This window comes from Lithobates pipiens, unplaced genomic scaffold, assembly GCF_037356315.1.
Source record: "Lithobates pipiens isolate NorthernLeopardFrog02 unplaced genomic scaffold, aLitPip1_a1.2 Scaffold_18, whole genome shotgun sequence".
In the NCBI taxonomy this organism is placed as follows: domain Eukaryota; kingdom Metazoa; phylum Chordata; class Amphibia; order Anura; family Ranidae; genus Lithobates; species Lithobates pipiens.
The window spans coordinates 318,478,921-318,496,184 of NW_027507758.1; the positions used below are offsets into that span (position 1 = coordinate 318,478,921).

Here is a 17,264-nt window from a genome sequence, read left to right on the forward strand (position 1 = left end):
AATTCAACCAATGCATTTTACCTATTCCACAGTGAGATACACTTACCGAACAGCCAAGTCAAAGAGCTAAAGTATGTTGGAGAAAGGTCAGACCACTCCTCCCCCCCAACACAGATGTTTAAACTTTTGCTTTGATGCCAAAATGCACAATTTTGTATGCATTTTCAAGTCTGCCCCAGTCATTGTAAGGTAATACTCCTCGTTTTTTTTTTTATTTAAATTATATGATGCAGAGAATGACAGCAGCATACATTAAAGTGTAAGTGAAGGCTACAGATGTAGTATACTGTTAGCAAAAAAAAAAAATGTAAATACCTTATTAAAATCTGCTCTGATCACATTATGCAGAAGCCATGACATTGCTCTCCAGCTGCAATTGCCCATGTTTTCAGTGCTCCCTCCTCTCTCTTGCAGCTGCTCTATTACACAGGAGCTTCTGTATCACAGACAGAATTCAAATATGGCATGTATATAGATTTTTAACAGCACAGTTAGGAAGAATGGGAAAAGAAGTGGTTTTATGCATATTTATATGTAGCCTTTATTTCCACTTTAAACTCCTCCTGCTACACCAAATCCAAGGCAGAGTGATGCAACTAGTGTTTGTGAAGATCAGAATCCAATAAAGACTATCAAATTCGCCAAGAACGAATAGGGACATTTATTCATTCTTGGCATCCAGAACTGAATACATTTTGCTACTGCATGGCTTTGTTTGCTTACAGTAAAAGACATAGAAAGAAAAGCAGTCTTGCAGCATTTCTAGTTACAGACACTTGTGAGGTTGTTCATATGCCAGTATCTAAAAAAATCCTCAGCCATATTAGTTTGGACCTGGTTAATGGAAGAGAGTTCTGCTGCCGTTTTTTGCAGTAACAGATTTCTCATTAACAGCCTATAGATATACAATTTCTAGTCTCTGACAGCTTTGGAGACATATAGCATTCAATGTATAATTTGACATACAACTGTAATGTAGCAAATGAGTAAAACGACCCTATGGAAGTATTAATTTCCAAATTTGAATGCCATCAGGAACATTAATTGCTTATCGATACAAGATCTCCAGTGAGCCTAAACATTAACCTCTTGACGCTGGGCACACGCATATATGCAGCTGCTCAGCAGATGAGCCTCAACGCAGAGTAGCCGCATGTATGCGGCCCTGTTAAAACTTACCATGCTGAGAGCGCTTTCCCTGCATGGTAGCCAGCAGGCATCGGTAAGCTCTCGATGCATGCTTGCGATCAGGAGCTTTCTGATCATGACTGTGACAGCAAATCACAGCAGTCATGACCCAAATGCTCGTCTCCCAGCTTTTAGAACACAAGGGCTGGGAGGCGGTTGGCACAAAGGGGTTAAAACAGGATTGATGACAAATATTACAAAAATCCCCACTGAATTGCAGGAAACCCATATTATCAGGTTGCGCGGGCATTCTCCACGTCTCAGAGTCTCTGCTGTCTTCACTTCTACTTAGCCACGTAAGTGAAGCAGAGGTACTGATTGCCCCTGGTTTATCAGCTAGCCAGTCAGTGCCCCTGCCTCATGGAGAACTGCAGCACACAGGCAGTGAAGTCAGCAGCTAACAGGACCAGGACACTTTTAGAGGGTTAAAACCGCCCGCAGAGCACCGCTGCAGTGGCGCTGCCCCATTGATTTTAATGGACAGGGGCGCTTTAGGAGCGGTGTATACACCGCTCCTACATCGCTGTAAAGATGGTGCTTGCAGGACTTTTCTTACCATCCTGCAAGCGCATTGTGCCAGCGTGAAAGCACTCGGGCTGTACTTGAGATCAAGTCTCAAGTACAGCATTTTCCAAACCGAAATAACAGACCTCAACCATTACACTTTTAGTTGAAGTGGGGTGAAGGGCTGCATACACCACAAGAAACTGAGTCAAGAGCTTTGAAATGGTACAAAAGGTTTTGTATATAAATATTAACATAAAATTTGCAAAACAAGCCTAATCACAATATTTTACAGTTAGGAAATATATGACTGGTATAAACTAATAAATAAAAAACAATTGGGCAGATGGTGGAACAGGAAACAGAACCTAGATGTTTGGTCAGATTAGGACACCATACTCTTATACACCTGCTCTGCAAGTCCATAACAGCTCCTATTTTCACAGCCTAGTAGATTAGCATTTCTGCTTTAGTAGAAAAGAAACTACTAGAAAGGCTTGTGCAGGTCATCAGTCACTACAATTTCTTCCAACTGTTCAGACTGAGTAGCATGTAAAGAAACAAATGTACAGCCATACTCATGTAATATAAAAGCATGTCAGCTTATACTATTTCTGCTCTTCTTGAACAACTTCATTAACTGTCGGAATCTTTCTTCCACCTGTAATATAAAAAAAAAAAAATAATTAAAATGAGAAGTCTTGCCTGAAAGAAGAAACGCGTACACCCCAAAAGTTATACAAAATGGAAAATTCATAATACATTGCAGTAAAATGCCAAGAACGGGTTCCATACAAATATGTAGTTGTATCATGATTGATGGGTAATTCTATTTTCTATTTTTAAATGCCAGAGCTAATTTTTTTACAACTTTCATGAAATAGTTAATTGCTTTTTGATAAAATAATTTTAAATCAACAAATTTGAATACTTTTCTTGGCTGCTAAAAACCCAGTGAGGGAATTTTCCCATTTTGAAAGAACATGTAGAACTCCCCTACAAGAATATTCCCATGTACCACAATAGCTAGTGGCACAATTGCCATCTGCACTGCAGAGAGGGGAGGGCAATAAAATTAAAAAGTCAGTCTGTTCCAAAAAGAAGCACTTGAACATCAATGTTTTGAGGACATTGTAACGCATAGGGAGGTTTGTGGCAAATTTAAGGTAAATTAACCCTTTAAAAAAAAAAAAGAATCTTTTAAACATGCAATGTCATGAAAAGAAATGTCTACATATAATCAAAAAATAAAAAATAAAAATCTAAAACTGGCTATACAAAACAATCCTCTTTAAATTCATCAACAAATATGCAGTTTGAGGGCCTACCTCACTGGATTGGATAGAAAGGCCCATGCGTTGCATAGTTGTCACATTTAAAAGGAGATTGTGCCGTTTTACTAAGGTTTTAGGCCAACTATAAGCAGTTTTACTCATATCCCTTATAACGTGAGGGCAGTCAATAGGCAAATGCATGACCCATTAGCTTGAAAAACTTTTTTTCATAATTTAAACTGATGTAATCAGTACATCAATGGATCCAAGTAAATTTTTTTTATACAACATAGGAAGCAAACTATTAAAAAAAATAAAACAAAAATGCCCACACACACAGGAAACTAAGATATATGGTTGTCATCACACTTGCCTGCACAAGTCAACTATAAGCCCTGGTTCACATTGGTGCAATTTGCCATGCAATTTGACTTTAGCATGACAAGTTGCAAGACAATGAAATGGGAGGTGTAAATTGCAAAGATCTGTGGCTTTGAAATCGCACTGAAGTATTGCGACTTCAAAGCCGCAATGATGGGAAACAGGGCTAAGGGGTTGATTTAGTAAAACTGGAGAGTGCAAAATCTGGTGCAGTTCTGCATAGAAACCAAATCTGCTACCAGGTATTTCTGTCAAATCTTAAATGAACAAGCTGAAGTTAGAAGCGGATTGGCTACCATGCACAGCTGCACCAGATTTTGCACTGTCCAGTTTTAGTAAATCTCCTAAAAAAAAAAGTCATGGGCGGGTCATGTTGTTGGAATAGTCAATATGGCTACATTAAAGCACAAGATGTCTGTACGCTTTACATACCTGATGTGGATGTTTGCTCATCTTTGATGCCAAGGCAAGAAACATTTTTCTATTTGGTCCATGTTGTTGACATTCCAATAGTATTTCACGATCCTCATTTCTGGGAAAAACAGATTAACAAAATGATACAGATACACAATGTATAAACACACTTTTTGTATTTTTTTAAATGGGTCTGGTACCTAGCTCTATAAAAGAAATGTCTGTCACCATATTATAATGTAAAGCCCCTTTTAAAGCCCAAGTAAGGTTACATTTTAAATGACTAATCTGAATTGCGGGTGCAGAAAAACCAAGCAGAAATATGCAAGTGTTACTACACAAGTATTTTACAGTATCAACATAAAACCTTGAGAACCAGGCGGCAGAAAGTACCACCATTATCGCTGTGTAAGAAGCAGCCTCTTGCAGTAGTCTGACACGATTCCCACTTGAAGCACGCACAGCTAAGGCAGGCCATAAACGTAGTGAATTTCTTTCCTACAACCAAGGTGCATTTCTTTCCTGCACCTGCCACATTGTGCTCTCCCAGCGGGGATAGCTGTCCCTGCCAGGGGAAAACAGCAAGTACTGCTAGTGGCTATAACAGCCACAAGCAATAATCACATGCAAAATTCAGCAGGCTGGTTGTACCAAAGTTAATCGTTCGTTCAACTTGGGAACATTCAGCCTGCCCATACATGGCTCGAATCTCAGCTGCTTCCTGCTGAACCGGCTGAGATTCGAACAGTCTATGGCCTGCTTAAGGTTCTCCAATTACAGTGCTCTACCTGTGACTCAGCAGAGGGCATGTCAGACCACTGCAAAGAGCTGCACTTCTCTCTGCAGCCCAAGTGTATATGCTGGCACTGGAGCTCAAATAATAAAATGTATATAAAGCGCACAATTTTTAGAACTATGTTTTACTATAGCCTACATTTAGATTGATACATCCAACCTTAATTGGGCCCTCTAACTAGCACATCTGCAGAACAGCGTGTTCTGCTAAAACACAGACTTACTGGCAATACACAGTTTGTCTTTTTAAGTTGGCAGCTGTGACAAAATAATACCTGATGATCCTGCTATAAAGGTCCATGTTTCGGAACTTCCTAATTTGAGTGACGGCTTGTCACATGCATCCCTGATAGACACTACGAATAACCATGCCGATACATTCCCCAAAGTGCTAGAAAATGATATTCAGAAACCACCTTCTATATCCTAGATTTATAAAAGGACAACTAAAAATGCAATATTTACCTTGTCCACGAAACAACCACTTCTCCTTTCTTTTTGATGACATTCTTTGCAGATATCCCACCACTTGGAGAAAGTTTAAATGAAGTAAAGTTTACATTGCCTTCACTAACAGCCCTTCTGTGTTTTCTGAGCGGTTTGTCTTGATCCTCAGTTTTGCTACACCGGGAACCTTCCTTTTTATCTTTATTGTCAGAATAAAAAGAAATGTTTCGCCTCTTTGATGAAGATCCCTGGTCTGACGATTTCCGTTTCTTTTTCTTTGGATTTATGTCTACAGACTCAGCTTCAGGAATACTCCCTATAAATGTGTCTACACATGGAGTTTGACTGGTTATTATCTCTTCTGTAAAGGAAGTTTCCATCTTATCATAGTAAATCAGCTGTCCAACAGATGTCATCTCATCATCTTTTGAATTTTTTTCAGTACAAACAGTCACCAATTTCTCACGGTCTAGCTGAGAATTCTCTGTATGAAGAACATTTGTTAACTCAACTTCAGATGTGTCTGTTAAACTTTGGTTTAAGGCATCTGTTAATACAGAAATTTTGCTGTGTGCGGATTTAGGCGATGAACACGTACGTGGTTTTACATCTGCAAAGTTTTCAGATTTCTCATCAATATTTGAGAAACTTAACTCCTCAGAATATGGCACTGTGGACTCAGCAAGTAAATTGTTCTTGGCATCTGCTTTGAGTTTAGTTTCAGCAAGGATCCCTTTTTGTAAACGTTCATCAAGAATGTAACAGTGTGTACTCTTCAACTGACCTGTGGCAGCAACGTCCGATTCTACCACAGAAGAGCTGTCAGACACCGGAGAACTAGAGGATACAGCGCGCCTTATTTTAACAATGAAGTGATCGTTGGATTTCTCCATTATAACTGCTTGCATGGGTTCGCTTGGATGGCAATGAAAACCATCAGGTTCATTAGAATTTTCCATTGAACCTGTGTTTGAATTGTCTGAATCCAAAGTTAAATGTATGTCCTGTTCTGTGACATCTTCCTCATCCAGGACAGCATTTTCACTAAAATGTGCATTTATTTTAGACATTGATTCAGGTTCACAAACTGGTCTAAGAAAACTAAGATGAGAATCCGATTTCAGGGGTGAAGGAAAAGTAAGAGACACCGCAAGATCTTCCATAAGAACCGAATAAGACTTGAATCGATCCTCAGAGTTGGCTATGCTTTTGCTGGAAGAGGTACTGGTAGGTACTTCAAGCAAGCAACTTTCATCAAAAACATCTGGGGTTAGTACAGTCTCATGTCTAGGTAAAGTATTGATATGTGGAGGGGAAACTGAAGTCCAAGGAAAGGCTACCATAACTGGAGTTTTAATTTCTGTCAAAGAATTTACAGCATCGTATTTTTGACTCAAGGTGCTTTTTTTCTCTGGAGTGTCCAATATCCACATATTTTCATGCAGGGTGTTAGGCTCTAAATTGTCAGAGTCATTCAGCAAACTTTTAAAAATGTCACCCATGTGGTCATCACTTACTAAGTTAAAGGATAAACCTGCAGAGCTTTGTTGATCTATTCGACATTCATTGGATGTGTCAGGTTTGGCAGTAGAGGAAGGAGGCATTTTTGGTTTTAGGCTCATGTGGTTAGAAGCTGAAATATCATTTTTGTCATAAGTAGTAATCAATTCTTTTAAGCACTTCTTTTCCACGCCGTGGTCCTCTATAGTTTCAGGATTTGTGTTTGCAGCATCTCTTTGATACTGAAAGTCCAAACGTCTCAAACAACGTTCATTTTCCGATTTGGCCAGGGAAGCTTTAGCCTTAGAAGTCATGTTCACAGTTTGTGACTTTATTTGATCAGATTTTTTAACTTTTGTTGACAATAACGTGCTTTTATTCTCATCTTGGCCATCTTCTAATTTGGACTTGTCACAAAGCTGTACAGTCATTCCTTTAAGGGTGTCGAATAAAGAATCAAGCTGTTCTTCTACAAATTTCCATAGTCTCTTTTTCATGTCTAGGAGCTGCTGCTCAAAGATCCGATCTACAATCCCATTCTTTTTAAGCTGCTTTAGCCTGGATTCAATAAGCTTACACATTTGTTTTTGCAATTTGTCTGGTGAAGAACACAATCTAGACCAATCCAAACGGTTTGCTAGAGTGGTAAAGCATAATGATGCTGCTTCAACAAAGCGATGGAACTGGGACAGTGGGAACTGTATCTTAAATTTCATGTATTTTTTTCTTATATGCTTTCTAATTATTCTCAACATCTGTAGAACATCCTGTATATTTGATGGAGGAACAATTTGTAAGACTCCTTCAAGGCAAGAGTCAGCTCTTACATTTTTTCCTTTGTCAACTGGCAATGCAAGCAACTTTGCTTTTTTTTTATCTTTTTGTTTCTTAGTCTTTGAAGTGGGCTGTCTCAGTGGTGAAATTACTCCATTTGGTTTGATCAAAGAAGCGATCTTGCTTTCCTGACTTTCGGGACTCTTGCTCACATTTATATCTTTGATGGGCTTGGTTTGGCTTGGACTACTTTTAGACTGTGGGGATTGCTCATTATCTGGTTCATCATCACTTAAAATCTCCCCTTCCTCAACTTCATCGGAAGAAATTTCTATGGGAAAATTTTCAGAGCCTAGGTCGGTTTTGTTGACTGGTTTACAATTCTCTTTGTTCAGTTCATTTGGAGTGCTTATATTCACATCTGACGAAAGATCTAACAAAAAATAAATAAATAAGAAAAGAGAAGAAGATTTTAAGACAATTCTGCTGACGCATATATATTTTTAATTCATCAACTGTGCAATAGCACATCAACTTATTAATTTGCCTCTGTTTTAACAAACTAATTCACACTAGCAATGTAAAAAAATTAAATAAAAAAAAAAAAAAAAAAAAAAAACACATACTTGAGAGGTGATTTAACCTAGTCTCTATTGAAGGAAATTTGTTATTGAAAAAAAAAAAAACAGTTCATAACTTAAAGGGGTAGTCCACCCAAACGCTAAAGAAAGAAAAAATTGTAAAGAAGCCACTCCGGTCAGGTCTCCAGCAGCAGGAGCTCTGCAGAGGACACTCAACGGCTGTGAAATGAATGGGAAGTGACATCATCCATAGGAGTTACTATGGGACTTCCATTGTCGGCTGCCTCCTCTGCATCTGCCACCACAGCAAAGCCGCCACTGGCAGCTCAGCGTGGGACCGAACTGGCTTCAGAAAAAAGGTATGTACAGTAAAACTGGATTGAGAGGAACTTGGTTTGAGAGCGTTTTTCAAGACAAGAAATTTTTTTTTTAAATAAAAGTTTGACTTTCAAACGTGTAGCCATATGGTTACGTTTAATGAAGGTACAGCATTTAGCAACTCACATGGTTGATGACTAAAACAAATACATCTAAGTATGCAGGCATTCGTGGTAAACCTGTCCTTATAGACCATTCTCCACACCGCCATTGACGCGCCTTTGATGCTGCATTCCATGAGCGCTTCAAGCCGGGTCACAATTGCAGGTTAACAGCGGTGAGAGCCAGCAGTGCAGAGGAATCTATGAGGACAGCTTTACCCCAGATGCCTGCATACTTATATGTGCCTCTTAATTATCAACCATTTGCGTTGCTAAATGTTGCACCTTCATTAAATGTAACCATATTGCTACACTTAGAGGGCCCTCTCTTCTTTACACTCTGCAGCTCCTGCTGGATTTAGTTTCTAATCCCCTTGTGGAGGCTTCCGTTTTTGGATGGACATTTTATGGTTACACAATCCATCACATTGCTATAATATTTTTATATAGACTATAAACTCAAGGACTTCTGAATAAGTGGCTGTGGAACGAATCATCTGCATTTCCATTATTTCTTATGGGGAAATTTGCTATGATACATGAGTGCTTTGGATTACAACCATGTTTCCAGAACAAAGGCTAGGTTTCCACTATTGCGACCCCAAAGTTGCGTAATTTAGAGTGCGATTATGCGATGTCATGCGACTGGCGAGAGCCATGGGAGAACAAGTCACACCAAAGTTGGAACAAAGTAGTACAAAAACCCTTTTTGGATTCACTGAGACTTGAGTCACACCAATTAGAACAGGGACCATTGAAATACATAGATTTTAAATTGTCATGCGACTTCACGTGTCAAGTTGCACAACAACTTGCAGTAGTGGAAACAGAGCCTTACTGTATATCGAGTTCTTTACAGGGCTAGATAGGTTAGTCTTAGATGGTGGATGTCTAGATTTAGAGATTTTTAGTGTTAGGGTGGACTTACCCTTTAACAGATCTCTGCAAAAATGGCCAAATTGTGGTTAATAAGACCCTTCATAAACTGCAACTTAAAGACTCAAAGGAAGATTAAAAGACCCAGACCTGTGTCTCCAAAAAACACAAACATTCCTGCAATTTGTTGTGTATAAAAAAAATAAAAAAAAGTTAGATTGCAACAATTCAGAATCTACAGTAATAAAACCGTAAAAAAAGGAAAAAAAAATAAAAACAGCATGGCAAAATACAAAAAAGGATTAAAATGAAAAAGAAAGAATAAAAATAAAAGCAGTCCAACGCCAGAAGAAAGGAAGAGAAAAAATAAATAAATAAATAAATAAAAGGATCTAAATCTAAAAAGCATGCCCGCATGCAAACTACTACTTTTATATTAATGAAAAAGTACTACCTTTATATGAAACGCTCACTACTAAAGCCTTGGTTGTGCATTCAGTTGTAGGCAGATGCGCTAAAGGTCTGGCTGGGCTTTTTAGCGGACTGACGACTTTAGGTATACGTCTACAGAAATTTAAGTCAAGACTTATTTCATCATGTAAACACTGATCAGGATTTGAGGATTCAAATATACCTTTTGTGGACCCAGTTATTTTTGGTTTCAAGCCATTTGTCTGGTCTGCATCTTCAGATATCTGCTCCAAAATGACTCTATTATCTTGGACATTTTCAGCTGGCACAGATATGTTCGGATTTTCAGAAGGCATTTCATTACTGCTGCACTTGTCAGTTTCAATGTAAGAATCAAGCACAATAAAATCGGATTCATTTAAAATGCTTTGTGTGTCCATATCATCAGAAATGTTGGCCTCTGGTTCCATATGCAAGACCTGGGGACAATCTATATTTGATTGTGTAGCTTCTGCAAAAGCCTTATCCTTCTTAATGGCCATGGTTAATTGCACTTTGTGAAGTGCTACAGTATCTTCAACAGGCTCAGAATTATGCACCAATTTTAAATCGTCTGAAGAAGTTGGATTTTCTACAGACATTTTTGTACTAGGTTTCAAATAAATTGAGTTAGGTTCACTTAAATGTTCATGAGAATCTGTGTCATCATTACTGCCTGTGCACACTTTAGAAGATACCTCTGTATTTATAGAATTCATGTCAGTTTCCCCAGCAGACACAGAAGAGTTGGCAGATTCTTTATCCCGACTTTTTTTTTTAGCTGGAGAAAGAGTCAGATTAAGAGTCTCCATAAAGGATAACTTAAAGTCCTTTACAGAGTTATCTTCCCTCTGACAAGTTAAGCCTTTTGCAACGTTTTGGGACTTGATGTCTGCTTTACTAGGACAGTCTTTTATTTTTACTTTATTTGAAGAATGGTGACACACTTTTTCTCCTTTTCGGTGCCCTCTGTGATTTTGATCAGATATAATATTGTCTTCATTTTTAGATCTCTTCTTTTCAGTCCTATTGTCCCGTTCAGTTAAACTTTTGCTATCACATTTCTGCTTATTTTTGGATGATGGCCTAACTTCATCTTTGCTTGATTTTGAGTCTTTGCTTATATTTTTGGAATCGCTGTACTCTGAGCAGCGTTTATCCCTTCTGTTAGATTCGATAATCCCTTTGCCGACATTCTGTTCAGATGGGGAGGATTTTTGAGAGCATTCGGTTTTAAGACTTGAAGAATGGGTTCTTTTCAACCTTTGGGACTCCTCATCCTTTTCATTTGTTCTGTGTCCCACGGTTTTGTCTCGCTCATACCCCTTTGACTCCTTTTTGTGTTCAGATTTTTCTTCATCTGTTTTTAAATGCTTTTCTTTTGATTGATGTAATTCTTGGCCCCGTGTGTTTTCCTTTGAAAAGCTTGGTTTATCATGGGAGCTTGATGAGTGTTTCCTATTGTCCATTTTGTTATCAACATTAGATTTTTTAGAGTTTCTGATTTCTTGAGAGCTTTCACTTTTCCCAGCTTTTGTTGGGTGTCCATGTGACTTTTCTTTTATTTCACAAACACGAGCATCAGTTACAGTGCTGAGACTGGATCTGTGTCCTTCACTCCTTTGCCGATGATCTACATCTCTGCTCTGACTATCTGAGTCCATTTCTTTTTTACTTTTCTTATCTACCATTAACTTGTGCATTGAAGGCAGTTTTTCTGTTCCTTCATTCTCCTTGCATTGTTTTTGGTCCATTTTTGAATCAGATTCAGAATTATTTTCTACACAAGACTTGACCTGTTCAGAATTGCCTTTTGTAGAGCAATAGTTACTCATTGGGTCTTTAGAGGAAGTTCCTTGTGGTTTCACTTCTTTCCTTATGCTACTGTTCTTATTTACTGTGTCTTCAGAAAGCTCTTTGTTCTTTAATTTTGTATTAATGCTTAGTAATGGCGCTGGACCAGACTTAAAACTTCGATAGCCTCCTGGAACACACAGCCTTAATAAAAGGGAAAAAAGAAAAATAGGGATTAGCACAATAACTACTGCAACCTAACTGTTTAGACCGCCATCGCTATCAAAATGATATTCAATACATTTTTTACCTTTGAAGTTCTAATTTTCAAAACAAACAAAATACAACACATGATAAACTAGCTCTTAAAAGTTAATTTTAGGCCATAAGCGAAATCAGTTAAAGTGGTTATTAAGCCACTCTAACCTGTATACACCATCAGCACTGCCTCCTCTGTGTGCGATTTGTAAAAATATGCTGCAAAAACCTAATTTCACAGCCGAGATTGCGATCACATGACCAGCCAGCATTTGCCTTTCCTCCTCTGACAGATGCAGCACAAAGAGCCGAGATTCCCCTGCTGACGTCAGTCTGGAGGGAAGGTGAAGAGGAGAGAGTTGGCTGGTCATGTGACTGCAATCTCAGCTGTGAAATTAGGTATTTGCAGCATTTAGGTTTCTAAATCCCACAGAGGGGGACTGCAATAGAAGGCAGTGCTGATTGTGTGTACAGGTTTGTGTTATGCAAGGTGCGGGGGAGGGGCGGCGGGACACAGGAGCAGAGGAGAGCAGATAGCAGGCTGCAGATGACAGAGGCATGTAAACGGACCATGGTGTCAGGCTCAGCAGCCAGCCTCTATTTCCCAGCAGACACAAAGTGGGAAGAAGAAGTTTGTGTCACTGCAAGGTCCGGAGGAAAATTTGGTCTATACCAGAGGGAAACTAGAGCCCGACAGATCGCCACCCACACCCCGAATTCCCCATATGGATACCAATTGGAAATACGTGTGCTGTGTACCTTGTCCCATCACAGGATATCCTTGAGGATGACTATACTGCATATGGAGGTAAGAGCTCTGTGAGCATTAGGTGGCTGTATAGTAGAGCTGCACAATTAATCGTCAAGAATTGGTATCGCAATCTTCACTAAAGTGTTTCACAAATCTTTCTATGCAAAAAATTCTCTCTGTTCTTCTGAAGCAACTGCCCTCAAAAGAAAGGAAGAGAAAAACTGGGCAGTCTGTCAAGAATCAAAACATTCTTTATCAGTTTAACTTCAAGGGGTTGTAAAGGTTTGTGTTTTATTTTCTAAATAGGTTCCTTTAAGCTAGTGCATTGTTGGTTCATTTACCTTTTCCTTCGATTTCCCTTCTAAATGTTTTTTTTCTTTGTCTGAATTTCTCACTTCCTGTTTCTCCTCAGTAAACTTCACACCATCATCCGAGCGGTGTTTAGTCAGCCAGAACAGCTTACTGAGGAGGAACAGGAAGTGAGAAATTCAGACAAAGAAAAAAAACATTTAGAAAGGAAATTGAAGGAAAGGGTAAGTGAACCAACAATGCACTAGCTTAAAGGAACCTATTTAGAAAATAAACAAACCTTTACAACCCCTTTAAGTATAAACACTAACAATTTGTCAATAGAAGACTTTGCGTGTAAGTGAAAAAATTTTAACCACTTAAACACTAAACCTTTTTGACATTTGTTGGTTTCAAGTTAAATATTTTATTTTATTGTTTTGCTAGAAAATTACTTTAGAACCCCCAAACACACACACACACACATATATACACATATACATATATATATATATATATATATATATATATATATATATATATATATATATATATATATACACATATATATATATATATATATATATATATATATATATATATATATATATATATATACACACACACACACACACACACACACACACACACACATACTGTATTTTTTAACAGAATTTTATTTATTTTGTACATGACATGTCAAAACAGTTGCACTATCTCAGCAGTGATTATCATAACAGTTTACAAAGGCAAAGTAAAAAGGGCTGTTTGCCAGAAAAATCAATCATGTTAAACTAGCCATTTTCCACATTTTCCCTCTCAAGCCAGGAAGATACCCAGAAGGTAAGGTCAGTATTAGGTACACGAGACTAAAAGGTAGGACACAACCTTCCCCACCGGGCTCATGCCACACTCAGCCTCAGGCAAACGTATTGAGGCTCTCAAGCACTCCTCGCCCCTCCCACCCCCGAACCCAGATTCATCCCCCCTCCCCTCAGCTTGTCGGCTAAACAGCTGGCCTCTCCCGGGTCCAGGGTCCCCATATCTTTTCAAATTTTTTGGGACAGTTTCTCCCCAGGTATGTTAGTTTATAGAGCGCTAGGGCCGCATCAACCAGGGCCCTCCACTGGGTCACCGTCGGGGGGGGGGGGGCTGGGATCCTACCACTTAATTAAGACAGCCTTCCTCGCATAGAAGGCTGAATAAAATACAAAGTGATTTTTAGCTTGAGGTGCCTGCATCATATCCACAATACCCAGTAGAAGTGGCAGCGGATCGCAGGGGACCTCAAATTGGCCCATGGAACTGATATCCGATGCCACCTCCCTCCAGAAGGTCTGGAGAAACTCACAGGACCATACAACATGGAAGAAAGTGCCTGGAGCCGAGGCGCATTTAGGGCATATACCACTCCTATCAGGGTAAATCCTGGACAGATGATCTGGTGAGTAATAAGCTTGGTGAATAAACCTAAACTGGGTGTATCTGTCTCTAGAGGATATTATGAGGGGTTATATATACACATTTTTTAGTCGACACCCTAGAGAATAAAAAATGGTGGTTGTTGAAATATTTTATGTCACACTGTATTTGCGCAGCGGTCTTTCAAATGCAATTTTTTTTTTAATTACGGAAAAAAAAAAAACTAAGTAAAGTTAGTCTTTTTTTGTATAATGTGAAAGATTTTACGTTGCGACAATCGTGATCTTTTTATTCTAAGCAAAAAAATTGTGATACTCATTTTGGCCAGAATCATGCAGCTCTACTGTATAGTCACGAAGATTTATATTTAAGAAGCATTTGCATCTGCTTCCACCCCCTCCATACTTCAGTGCTCTAGTGAGAGCTGGAGGGGCAGAGTAGAGTCGGCGACTGACAGCACCACTCTGTGTTCAGAACAGAACCAAGAACTGAGCAATCAATGCTGTATCCAACTATACAAGTATATACATTTTTTTTCATCCACTCAAATTTCTCTTTAAAATCCAACAAGGTGGGTGACACCAGGCTGAGAGGCAAGCAGCACACATAAGCAGCTATGCCCACCCCTCCACACTAGCCTTTGTATTTTGTGAATGAGTTTACTGAATACAAAGGCTTCTGTGATGGGACATGAGGAGGGGAAGGGTGGGCATAGCAGATGCAGCGACTCTACACTTGAAGGAACGGAGACCAGAGCGTTCAGCATCAAAGGCTTCAGAAACCATATTCCTGGAGCACAATAAACCTGTCAGATGTAAATTAAAGAGAAGTTCAAGAAGTTTCAGGCACCTTGTTGGACCTAACTTATGGTATGCCTGAGGTTTTTAGAAAGTAGCTGAGTTCAGCCTTAAAATGAACCTGCGAGGCTGCTTTTATCTGCTAACCATACCGTCAGGTGAGGTGTGCAGAGGCCGCGTGCTCTGAGTCAGGAAGGACTCATGCACGGCCTGCACCCTCAAACAGAGGCATCCACCACAGTCACAGGACTTTGCCTGAGCAGGGCACCAAGTAAAACCCAAGGTGACAGTGACAACCTCAGCTGCTTGCACTGCATTCACCCCCTGCTGGTGTGCTGGCCTGACAATGTGGCATAACGGACAATTTTGGGTACAAGGGGAGCATGCGACTCATTCCCTTACTTCCCATGACAACACTGGTACTTGGCATCTGGCCACTCAGCACTGACACATCAGGGAAGAGATAAAGTTTACACAGGAGTCATCCTCACTACCACAGTGCAAAGATAGTAGAGACAGGAAGGCAAGCATATCCACCCATAGAGACTAGCATACCAGTGAACCTGTTGCTTTTCCCTTCATGGCAAAGCACAGGTTCACTTTAACCTCCCTCGCGGCATGATTAAGTCAGATTTTTGCATCTCAAAGCTGTACAATTATTTTGCATAGAAATTTGGTGTTTTAAATCGTAGGCTTGTAATTTTAGCAATAACACACTTAAATCTGTCCAAAAAACAAGACAAGAGTCTAGTAGATATCCCGGGTATGATAAAGATTGAAACACAAAATCATGAATTATAATATAATTTAAATAATTTTTAAAAAATAAATAAAACTTAAATTTCCAAGCGATTCACTATTGTTCAATTCTGCAAGTGTTCTAATTTACTAATCGCTGTTTTCTAGCTGGTCTAAAACCACTTTTGGACGTAAAAAGAGACATTTTATGGTTGCTATGGACAATCTCCAGTTTCCAGGCAGAAAGAACAGTAATATTGTGTGCACACACACACACACACACACACACCATATAAAACTGCATGCAGGGCATTGGACAAAAGGGATGTGAAATAATTTCACAGTAATCTGTAAGATTACAGTGTACTGTATATAATGATTTTTCAATTTTTTGAATTTGCTGCCAGGCTCTGCCCCTGTGCATCACTCCACTCGTAAGGAACGGAGCCTGGCACAGAGGCATCAGGTGGAAGACAGAGCCCGCAGACAGAGCGGGGTTGGGGCAGGATCCTGGTAACAAGGGAAGTATACCGCACCGGGATCCTGCAATGCAATCCCGAGTGGTGGCTCAGGATTACTGACAGGGAAGAGTGTGAACTTATCAACCCCTTTGTTGCATCTGTGTCCCAAAGACTTTGGAACCCGATTGCTGTATTGTAAGCATCTAGGTAAAGAGATCCTTCTGAGTTGAGATTAAACTGACAGGCAAGAGTGTATCTGATTTTGTTAACCACCGTTACTCTCGCGCTCTCTCTCCCTCTGTTCACTGATCACTGTATTAGTGCCACTGGTCCCCAAAAAAGCATCAGGTAGGTCTCAGATTTGTCCACCGCAATATTGTAGTCCCAAAATAAATAAAAAAAACACACAAAATCGCTGATCGCCGCCATTACTTGTAAAAAAAAAAAAAAAAAAAAAAAAAAAAGCAGCCCATAAAAATATCCCATAGTTTGTAAACACTATAACTTTTGCACAAATAAATCAATATATGCTTATTGGGAATTTTTTTTAACCAAAAATATGTAGTACATATTGATGAAGAATTTTTATTTTTTTTTTTTTTTTTTATTGGGCGTTTTATAACAAAGTAAAAAATATTGGGTTTCTAAATTGTCTGTTTTTTTTGATTGTTCAGCAATAAATTTGATTGTATGGACTTAGTGTGTGAAGATATCAGGCACTTTATTAAAAAGTGCACAGATGGGACGATATAGACGACAGAGGTAGAGACGATATAGACGACAGAGATAGAGACGACAGAGATATGCAATTAGCGGACCTCCAGCTGTTGCAGAACTACAATGTCCCATGAGACATAGCAAGACTGACAGCCACAAGCATGACACCCAGAGGCAGAGGCATGATGGGACTTGTAGTTTTGCAACAGCTGGAGGTCCGCTAATTGCAGATCCCTGCTATAGATGACAGAGATGATATAGATAGAGATGATATAGATGGCAGAGATGACAGATAGAGACTTCGGAGATAGAGACGATAGAGATAAAGATAATATATAATAGAGATAGAGATAGCGATATATCTATCTACACACA

At 39.2% G+C, this 17,264-nt stretch overlaps 1 protein-coding gene across 4 annotated transcripts in view; it reads right to left on the minus strand.

Moving 5' to 3' along the window:
• Nucleotides 1–646: 646 nt before the first annotated feature.
• CASP8AP2 (caspase 8 associated protein 2) overlaps nt 647–17,264 on the minus strand; it is a 49,543-nt gene continuing 32,925 nt past the window's right edge. For 3 of the 4 annotated variants that reach the window (XM_077487245.1, XM_077487246.1, XM_077487248.1), the window contains 4 exons: nt 9,668–11,661; nt 5,022–7,710; nt 3,780–3,879; nt 647–2,353 (listed from right to left, as the gene is read on the minus strand). In XM_077487245.1, coding sequence (XP_077343371.1) covers nt 2,291–2,353; nt 3,780–3,879; nt 5,022–7,710; nt 9,668–11,661 — 4,846 coding nt within the window. In that variant the 3' untranslated portion in view covers nt 647–2,290. The remainder of the gene's footprint in view (nt 2,354–3,779; nt 3,880–5,021; nt 7,711–9,667; nt 11,662–17,264) is intronic. The other variant, XM_077487247.1, reaches the window with a different exon arrangement.